Below are 10570 nucleotides of genomic sequence, written 5' to 3'. Positions count from 1 at the left end.
CAAAGAAAGAAAGAAAGAAAGAAAGAAAATTTTTGGTTTTGTTTAAAAAAATAGATTTTCAAGATAAAAAAAAAAAAAAAAAAAGGCAAAACTAGAATTAATTATTTAATTAAATTGCATTTAAATTAAGCAAAATAATAATAATAACAACCAAGCAATTTCCGTCAGGGATCAATAAAGTACTCTAATCTCTCTCTCTCTCTCTCTCTCTCTCTCATTCTCTCTCTCTCTCTCTCTCTCTCATTCTCTCTCTCATTCTCTCTCTCATTCTCTCTCTCATTCTCTCTCTCTCTCTCTCTCGCTCTCTCTCTCTAAGGCCACACAGTAACACTGTCCTGTGAAAAGCAGGTTATAGAAATATTACATAAGCGAACTGTGTGTGTGTGTGTGTGTGTGTTCAGGTGTTAGATCACAGGTATTATCCAGGCTTCTTCTTTTCCACAGTAATGTAATGCAGGGTTTAGGAACCTGAAACACACTAGGAATGGATTATGCATTAAAATATTAACATTTTTAAAAGTTACATGCGTTATTTAATCGTGAGATAATAAAGGATATCAAGATTTCACAAAACTCCGGCTAACTTTTACATCGCACTACAACAGTGAGAGCGAATATTAACCACACAATTTCATGTCATATGTGTAATCTCTCACTCATACAGAGTGCGCTGCAAACACACTGCGTAACACACACACACACACACACACAAATCAAAATGGATACTGAAATAGGATTTTATTGATTTTGTTAATTTATATACATTACATTACAGAGTGAATCATTTGTGTGAATAAAACATAAACAACACAATGATGAGCTTTGGATTTAAAGCATCGTGTAGCATCGCTCTACAACACAATCTGCTTTCTACTGCACGAGGAAATCTCCTGAACCCTGCATTAAAGGAATGTTTTGCACATCGTATTAAAAAGCCAGACAGAAAATGATAGAAAAACGCAACACTGAGAAGTCTCTTGGTCTCACATACACACACACACACACACACACACACACACACACACACACACACACACACACACACATACAGTCTTAGGCAGCCTAATTTTTTTTTTTTTGGTACAAACTTTGTTATAGATTTGTATTTTCTGACTTCTACATTATCGAGTCAGTACAAAAACATCTTAGATTTCCAAACATTACTTTTCCAAAAAAAAATAATAAATGAAATGTTACAGAAAAATGTTTGTATGTCAGTAAAGAAAGCAGCAGATTCCATAAGAGACACTTTTCAGATAAAAACATAATGAAGGCTGCTGGGTTTCGCTGCAGAAATAAGAAGCGAGTCAACAGTCAAAGTCTCCAGAAGAACTGTGGCTGCTTCTGCAAGATGCTCAGTAACACTTCCAGCTCATTTCCTTATAAAACTGCACACACTGCACCTCAGATACTGTTTATTTATTTAAAGTGAAGGATCGTCACATTAAAAATTGACTTTGTTTCAGTTTCTTTGTTTATTACTGTTTACTGCTCTTTATAGTATTTTTTAATGTAGAAACATTTAATTTCATTATTTTTGAAGGCATCTTTGCTCTATAGCATTTTTTTGGATGTGCCTAAGACTTTTGCACAGTAGTGTGTGTATGTATATAATATAATATATATGTGTGTGTGTGTGTGTGTGTGTGTGTGTATATATATAGTGGAACTGACTCATTCATCATTCATTGTCATACCAAGAGATAATCAGTGTCAGTAATTCAGCACATGTCTAATAAATTCAGATCCCAGAGCAGCTAATCACAGCCCCATACACATTACGATGTTATGTAAAGGCGAGATTGGACATGACTTCCTGTAAGAAGATGAAATGCACTACCTGAGAATGCGCAATATATCGACTGCTAGCCGTTACCGCAATACTGATATACGCAGAAGGCGGCGATGTGCGAATGTCTTAGTGTTCGCTGTGATCATGTACATGAGGAAATAAACAATTTACACAAGCTTGTTTCCAAATAAACGCCAACATACCTTAACTTCTTATTGGAATTTTATCATTACTGGCAGACAAATGCAAAAAAATAGTAATAATAATTATTATTTGCATCGGAACAGTGCATAGATTTGACAGATAACTGATTTAAACGAATTTATTGCAGAACATTTACACAATGCTACTTTAACCTAATTGTATCTTTGTAGGCTTCTAATCACAGTTCATTTAAATTACGAAAAATAAATCTTAACAGGAATGTTATTTAAGGAAGATTTAGCATTAAGGTCATTTATCCACTCAGATGTTGCAATTCTTTAATTGCTTAAAATCCTTAACCGTCTAAAAATATTTAAATTCTTCTGGTCTGAATCGTAATTTTATAATCGCACGTGTATCAACATCAGATATTTACACATTGAATATCAGCTAAAGTCCAGAATTCCCCCAACAGCAAGCTCTTTTAAGATCTTAATCATGTTCCATCAATTAAATTGAATAACATCAACCATTATCGATTAAAAAAAAAAAAAAACATACATCCTAACACCTACCATCCTCAAGCTAGCGTTCAGATTAGCGCTTGTCAGTGTTGCTGGTCATTAAACCGGATCGAAGGATCCTAATAGTACATGTTTGGGAGGGAATGTTCATTTAAAGGGGCAGTAAGCCCATTGTTGAAACTGTTCTGACTGGGGAGGGGCGGAGTTAATTTCCAGCCCAGAAACAAAACAGAACCTGAACCCTGAAACAAAGAAACTAGCCAGATCTGTTGAGAAACAATATCGCAATGACAGTTTTTCCAAAGTGTCTTTAGAAGCGGATGTTTATTAGAGGTCTAGAAACACGTTTAAACACTACAACCCGCACCTCTAATACGAGGAACTCAAACATTTTATGGGTAAAGATCATTATTAAAGCAGCGCTGCAGTGTATATTAATATGCACTATGCAAATGAGCTCTCTTAGCAAGCCTTCGATGTCTTATTGCCGTTCACACCATCAAACAAAAATCATTTAGTAGCAGGTTCAAGTAAAGCAGGTTGATTTTTTTAACCGTTCGTTTCAGGCCTGCACCGGTTGCGTTTCAGTAAACTGCAATATGAAGAAGTTTTTTCATCTTTATGTTGAGTTATTGAGTTATGGCGACGCAAGGAAACGGAAACATCTCTCAGAAATGTCACGTTAAGTTCTAACGTTATGTCACGTTAAAAAACCGTTTCGATACGTCAGTGCAGGTCAGAACAGTGACAGGTCTTTAAAAAAAAATTTTAAAAAAAAGGCAAAGGTGAGATATTGAGTTTAGTTGTGGCGAGGCAGCGGCGTTACACATCACCGTTAAACGAACAGCTTCATGAAAAATCCGATTTATAACAATTTCCCCACTTCCCTCAAACACAGTCAGCCATGACTTAAATGTCTAGATCAGATTTGCTTCATGCTAAGCTGAAGCTACGTAATAATGTTTTTAAATAAACAAAACACATATTTACATTTACAATCTGAAGTACAAATGGAACTATTTGATCAGTTTACAGGCGGAGAATAGAGAGGGGGAAAAAAGACTGTTTTGTTCCTGTTTATGTCCTAAACCACATCAGCACGTTATTAATGAACTGGATGTGGTCTGAGGTGGATAATTAGTTGTTATAAAAAAAAAAAAAAAAAAAAAAAAGCTACAGTTAGCTACATTAAGATTAGCTCCAGTGCAAATCATCAAACATGTGACTGATTGACGTCATTCTGCGTTCGGACGATTTTCTCCTTTAAAGCCACAATCAATTCTGTGAAATAAACTTGCAACAAAATAAATCTCTAAACACATCTTTAACTAGCGCTACCGTTAGCGTACAGCTCCACAGAGAACTGCTTGTTTCTTGTATCTTGTACTTTTTAAGAATCTCTAAATTTGAAGCACTAACTTCACTCCGAGGCCGCAATATCCCGGCTCAGCTACTTTCCACTCTCCGAACATCCAAGCCTTCTCCCAGAGGAACAAATGAAAGAACCCTGGCAGCTTTTTTTCTACATAGAACCTTTCAGATAAGTTTCCAAGCAGAAGCCGTTCAGAAAGATTTCCACATAGAAACGTACTGACGCAACAAAACAATCGTGGAATCCATAAAGTTTTGAGCTTTCAAAAACAAACAAACAAAAAAAAAAAAAACCTTTGGAGCCTGAAGGAACCTGTATATCGTTCTTGAAGTAAAGAAAGAAATGGCACTACTTACACTCTTTAAAATAAAGGTGGCAAAAAACATGATTTAAAGAAATGCTAGAGAAGACTAGCATTTTTAAAGTTTTAAAGAACTTTTGGATCGATGGACCATTCATCATTTTTGTTGGTTCCACAGAGAACTAAAAAAAAATTCCACCATTAATGTTAGCTTTACAAGGAAAGATTTAGTGGTGGAAAAGGATCATCTTTTTCCGTATTTATGGCAACAAGAAAAGAAATGACAAAAGAATCAGAAGCTGAAAGGTTCTCTAAGGAACCAAAATGGTTCTTGCTCTAAAAAGCACCTTTATTTTTAAAAGTGTACAACTAGTAACCAACCGAGAACCCTTCCGTCAACAGTGTAGCCCTAATTTATGAGAAGTTTAAAAGTACTAAAATATTACACACGGCCCCTTTAATGGCATGTTAGTGTTTTTGTTTTTTGGGGGTTTTTTTTGTTTTGTTTTTTGTTTTTTTTTGAGGTGCTGTGTAGACAATATCCTGTTGTTGTGTGTTTTTTTTTTAATACGGTCACTGAGGTGTGGTGATAAAGATCCGAGTCTCGTACAGCTCACTTTACTCTGTTCAGTGAATTGAAATGGCTCCCGCGCATCCCTCCCCACGAGGGCCGGAAGATCCCGACAGCAGCTCCAGCACAGTGTCGGTGGTCTAGAGGCATCAGGCGTGCTCTCTCCCGTCCTCCGGATCAGGAATCAGGGATCGGTCTCAGTACGTGAGCGAGTTGAGGATAAAGAGACGGTCCTCCTCCTTCCTGATCCACTTCAGCAGTTTGCTGACGGCCGACATGGCCAGAGCTTTGGTGGCCAGAGGACTGAAGCAGAGGTAGAGCTCGAAGCCGCTGGTTGACTGAGGAGGAGGAGTTAAAAAAATAATAATAATACATCCGCTAAATGGATATCACAGCAGCTTACATAGAGTTTTCACCCCCCTTCAAACGTTTCCACATTTTGTAGGAACTCAAACGGACATAACTTGGATTATTTGTCATGAATGTACATGAAGCATGGTGGTGGTAGCATCGTACTGAGCGTTACCCTTGGCCTGAAAAACTGTCCAGTTCAGTAATATTTTGTTTTAACAAAAACTTGTGGGCGGAGCATCCGAGGCTGACACTACGATAATATAAAGAAAATACACACTGAACCTTTAATGTGACACGTTTTAATGACTGACGTGCCGTTTTGGATCTTGCCAACTTGGCTGCGCGTGTGTGAGGCGCCCGTGAGAGGTGTGTGCGCGTGTGTGTGCGTGTGTGAGAGGCACCCGTGGGTGTGTGAGAGGTGTGTGTTCTCACCCAGGCGAGCAGGTTCTCGGTGTTTGTGCAGCGGTAGATGGAGCGCAGGGGTCGTGTCGGGTGGTGCAGGCGACTGTGGAGGTACTGGTACAACTCCATGAGCCTCTCCTGCTCCTCTTCAGTGCGATACGGCACCGGCAGCTCCGGGCTAACGGCAAGTACAGACACCGTCAGTGGACCAAATCTATTTTTAATTTTTATCTTTTTTTTTTTTTGTGCACATCATCAAGTATAACAACCAGCAAGTTTTTTCCCCCCCTGATACCCACAAAACAGCAGCCGTTTTAAAACACTAGCCAGTGTGTGTTAACAGGTGGGCATGAGCGGGCGTGAGCGCAGATTAGTGTGAGTGGGTGGGAAGGTAAAAGCTGCTTCCTGCTGAAACCCAGCGTGACGTTGCAGCCTAACAGAGGTGCAATGAATTTTATTTATAATGTGTAATTCTCACACCCAGTGTGTTAGCACACAAATCTAACAGCTATAAGAATAATCACTCAGTATCATTCAGGCCAGAACTAAAGCAGCCGCATGCGCTATTTCCTCTACACAGCTCCCTTCTATAAATATAAATATAAAAATATTTTATAAGTTTTTCAAGCTGGAGTTTTTCCACACACACAGGTAACGACACCTGCCGTATTCTGAGTATTTATTCTACTAATGAAAACAATCATATTTAAGAAAAAATCTAAACAAAAGAATGATTTGTTAACTCAGTTTTTTTAGCTAAATCATTAATTATTGTAGATCGTTTCACTAATGTGCTTTACCATATACGATGTTGAAATCTTATGTAAATGTTCTTCAAGGTTTTGAACTCACAATGAAAAGTACTACATAGTGTAAATTATTATTATTAGCTTTTGTTTGTTTGTTTGTTCACGTATTTGTACTTGTACCGTATTTTTTTTACTTCTGGGTAACACATAAAAAAGAAATTTAAATAATGATGACCATCATAGCATTACAATCAGAATTTTATCGGAATAAATAAATGAAGAGATGAAATGAATGGTGTACGGTGGTGAACTCGTCCTCACCTGGTGTAAAGTCCGGAGCTTTTGGACTTGTAGACGAAGTGCCAGAGCTCGGGGATGCCCACCTGCGAGACGGGGTAGGTGGGCGAGTGCAGCGCCTCCTTCAGGGCCTGGTAGGCATTACGCTTCTTCAGTCGCTCCAGAAAGCGCTGCTTACAGTCGGACAGGTTAAAGAAGTCCTCTCGGTCCGTGGAGACCAGCATCAGACAGAGATCGGACGACGGCTCCAGGTACGAGATGTGTGCGTGGAAGAAACCGGAGGCATTGAACTTGGGCAGGCAGACGGGCGTCCAGCCTTCCCCCTGCCTGAACGATGAGGACGAGGCGGCGAGGTTGGACAGCAGGTGGAGGTCGGTGTGATGGAGGTGCTGCTCCTTCTTCCTGATCAGAGCGACCAGTCGGTTCCCGGCGAGCAGGATGGAGAAGACGAGGTTCTTGGAGCTGGCCGCCTGCAGGCTGGTGCAGACGATGTTACGCGTGGTGCTGCAGAGCGGCAGGCTCATGGTGGCGTTGAGCATCAGCCCCGCGTCCGTCTCCAGCAGGCGCAGCAGCCCCGCGGTGACGCGCTCGGACCCGGCCAGCAGCCGGCGCAGGTCGAAGCTCTGACGCTGCTGGAAGACGCGCTGCAGCTGAGGCAGAGTGAGCAGACTCAGGATCTGATAGTAGACGTAGTGCAGCTCTCTCCACAGCTCACCATCCGACTGACCCGAGCGAGACACACACACCAACACCAGCGGACTCTTACGCAGGAACACCACGCGGAAACCGTCTGAGGGGAAAAACACCAAACAGTCAACGTTAACGACGGCTAGTGTGTTTACCTACATCCGGCAATAATTTAACTTTTTAAATTATTATCAAAACTGTCTTTGGTTTAAAGTCTCTAATAAATGGAATATCATTCTGAAATGAGATTGATAACTCAAAACTCTGAACAAAAAAAAAAAAAAAAGAATTTCCTTATTTCCACTCATCAGTTGCTAGAGCTCTGGAGGTTGCATACCTGTTAATATTGTACATATCGATCCTCACAGAGATATAAGATATAATTTCATTTTTAAATTAAATTCTTCAACTGTATGGCTATATAAAAAAAAACCACAGTCTGGATCAATATGAGAATCACTGCTGCGTGTTTAATTCTCCTTATTAAAACTCCATTAAGCAGTGAAACATGGTGACCTGCGTGAATGGAGAGTATGACGTTCTTATCAGCCTCTACGAACGACACGAGCGCCATCATGACCCCCATGGTGGTGGAGAGCGCCTCCTCAGAGCCGTAGCGCGTGTAAATGGGCTTCCCCGCCTCGCTGAGGACGAACACGTGCTTCTTGTGCGAGCGCCACGTCTCACTCGTCACGTCTTCCTCCTTCTCCCGTACTATAGCCTGCACGTCCTGCCTCGGCTCGTCCACGGCGTCTGCTCCTCCACCTCCTCCTCCTTCTCCTTCTCGCTGCTGTTCCTCCTCCTTCTCCTCCACCTCCTCGGTCTCAGAGGGGCGGCTTCCCGTCAGCTCCACGTCAGCCGTCAAGTCCTCGAAAGACTGCGTGTGGACGAACATGGCACGCTCCTGACCTGCGCCTGAGGAACAAACAAACGTACGCAAAGCTTATAAAACTCAATCCATGTTTTCATCACATCTCCATCAATCACCAAGTCGAGACGGATTCCTGAGCATGTACGAAGCGCCTGTCTCACCCGGCTCCGTCCCCTCCACCAGCCCCGGAGTCGGACTCTCCGATCTGCTGTTGGGAAGACGCTCGACCGGCGCCAGGTTTCCGTTCGGAGTGTCCCACGTCACCCCTTTACTGTGGACGTCCGCCGCCATGCTGGACAATGTCGTGGAGAGAGAAGACGAGCTGTGTCCCAACGGCGTGAAGGACCAAAACCACAAATCACTGTATGAGAAAAAATAAAAATAAAAACACAGTTACACAATATTGCAGAAATTTAACACAGCAAAGTGTAGAAATAAATGTGATGCAAAATCACTGTTTCACAGCAAAACATTAGAATCACAGATTAGTTCATTAAGAGCAGGTAACCTTTACTTTAGCACACTTTGCTTAGTTAGTTAGTTAGTTAGAGCACATGAAGTGTAAGCACATGCATTCAGGTCAGATCCACATTACACATAACACACTACACCAAGCCTTCTTCCAGTCCACTGCTCACTGGTGGAACATGTCTGGATTAAACTCATAAAGTGAAAACTGTAAAATTAAGCAGTAAACTAAAAAGCGCAAACTTTCAGCGTTAGTAACTAGTTTAAGAAAAAAACAACTACAAATACACTTTAAATGAAAATGTAAATAAAAACTGAAAGTGTGATTGTGCTGCCTAGCCAAGTTAGCTAACTAGGAAATAAACAGACTAAACTCATTATATAACATCTGATATTTCTCTCCTAACGTGAACATTTTAGATCAGATTGTATCATGGAGAAAAGAACATTCAGCAAGCAAAAGTATTTTTTACCTTTATTGACGCGGTGTCCATTTTAGCCCTCTGTCTCTGCAAACCGACTCGCTACCTGTCACACGGCCCTTATTATTACTTTTCCCCCCACACCCACATTCAGACAACTTCCGCCTTCTTCATGCTTCAAACTGCTCTCTGATTGGATAACATTCCTAGTAGCCAATAGTATTGGAGAAAGCGACACCGTCTTAGCCAATCGTAGCGTAGAAAGGCGGGGCTTATTTGAATACGGGTGTGTATGGGAGGAAGGCGTCACAGAGGTCGTCCAACCGCAATGCATTATGGGACACTGAGTCTTGAAAACAGTTTACGAAACCCTTTTTTCTTGTTTTTCCCGGACAATAGATTACCTCTAGAAATCTTTAACTATTTCTTTAATAATACATTTAAAACTGTGTTAACTATGATTGCTATTTTAATTAAGATTTAACACTTTTTCGGCACCGGTGATCTGAGAGTCGCGTTTTGATGACGTCAAGAAGAAGGAGGAGCTGTTACATTTGAACCGAACGCGCGACACGGAAGACTTTTTTTTTCCGCTAAAACAAAACAGAAAATGACAAATAGTTTTGAATAAAGTCGTTTTTTGTTCATCAACCTGATCCTCAAACGCACATTCTGGGTAAGAGCAATGATGTTTAAGTGAAACAAACAGCGGGATTGGCAAAAGTGTGACACAATGTATGTTTATCTCAGTGCTGCTCACAGACCCAGCTAGCTGTGTGTGTGTGTGTGTGTGTGTGTGTGTGTGTGTGTGAGAGTGTGTGTGTGAGAGAGAGAGAGAGAGAGAGAGACTCCTCAGATGTTGTGTTGCTCATCACTGATCTTCATGTCAGCTTGTCCTGCTGTGGTGTTTATCTAAAGTTCAAGTGTGTGTGTGTGAGAGAGTGTGTGTGTGTGAGAGAGAGAGAGAGAGAGAGAGACTCCTCAGATGTTGTGTTGTTGCTCATGACTGATCTTCTTGTCAGCTTGTCTTGCTGTGGTATTTATCTAAAGTTCAGGTGTGTGTGTGTGTGTGTGTGTGTGTGTGTGTGTGTTCTCCTTCCTCCCAGCTGCTCCATCATGCCTATCCGGGCTTACTGCACCATCTGCTCGGATTTCTTTGACCACTCCAGAGACGTAGCAGCGATCCACTGTGGTCACACTTTCCACTACGCATGGTAACAGACTGAAACATCACGAAGTCTCCTGTTACGATACAAACTCAGTACATCTTTATTATCTGTCTGTCCATCTTGTCTCTTTTTTCTCTTCCATTAAAGTCTTCTTCAGTGGTTCCAGTCAGCTCCCACCAAGACCTGTCCTCAGTGCAGGAAGCAGGTGCGTGTGTGTGTGTGTGTGTGTGTGTTTCTTTTCTCTTTACCAGAGTAAACATAATAAAAAACTAAGATTTTGTCAGTAAAAGTTTTCAGTATCACTTCCTGTGTGTAAACGTAAGCATGTGAGTTATTTTATTTTCTTACGGATTAATAATCACCAGATCAGAATTCATCTCTCTCTCTCTCTCTCTCTCTCTCTCTCTCTCTCTCTCTCTCACACACACACACACACACACACACACA

At 41.1% G+C, this 10570-nt stretch overlaps 2 protein-coding genes across 2 annotated transcripts in view; one reads left to right on the top strand and one right to left on the bottom strand.

Annotated features, from left to right (window-relative positions):
• Window positions 1-1431: 1431 nt before the first annotated feature.
• On the bottom strand, window positions 1432-9117 carry mon1a (MON1 secretory trafficking family member A). Its single transcript, XM_053227229.1, has 6 exons — window positions 9006-9117; window positions 8226-8425; window positions 7710-8108; window positions 6531-7296; window positions 5491-5638; window positions 1432-5042 (listed from the first exon to the last, which is right to left on the bottom strand). Exons 2-6 carry the CDS (start codon window positions 8353-8355, stop codon window positions 4902-4904), a joined length of 1584 nt encoding a protein of 527 aa, XP_053083204.1. The 5' UTR covers window positions 8356-8425; window positions 9006-9117; the 3' UTR covers window positions 1432-4901.
• A 338-nt stretch (window positions 9118-9455) lies between these two features.
• Window positions 9456-10570, top strand: part of traip (TRAF-interacting protein) — a 7835-nt gene continuing 6720 nt past the window's right edge. The window contains exons 1-3 of the mRNA XM_034314041.2: window positions 9456-9630; window positions 10061-10168; window positions 10271-10328. Of these exons, the coding sequence (XP_034169932.2) occupies window positions 10071-10168; window positions 10271-10328 (156 nt within the window). The 5' untranslated portion in view covers window positions 9456-9630; window positions 10061-10070. The remainder of the gene's footprint in view (window positions 9631-10060; window positions 10169-10270; window positions 10329-10570) is intronic.

Source organism: Pangasianodon hypophthalmus, chromosome 20 (genome assembly GCF_027358585.1).
Source record: "Pangasianodon hypophthalmus isolate fPanHyp1 chromosome 20, fPanHyp1.pri, whole genome shotgun sequence".
Taxonomy (NCBI): Eukaryota; Metazoa; Chordata; class Actinopteri; order Siluriformes; family Pangasiidae; genus Pangasianodon; species Pangasianodon hypophthalmus.
This window is presented reverse-complemented; position numbering and strand designations above follow the sequence as displayed.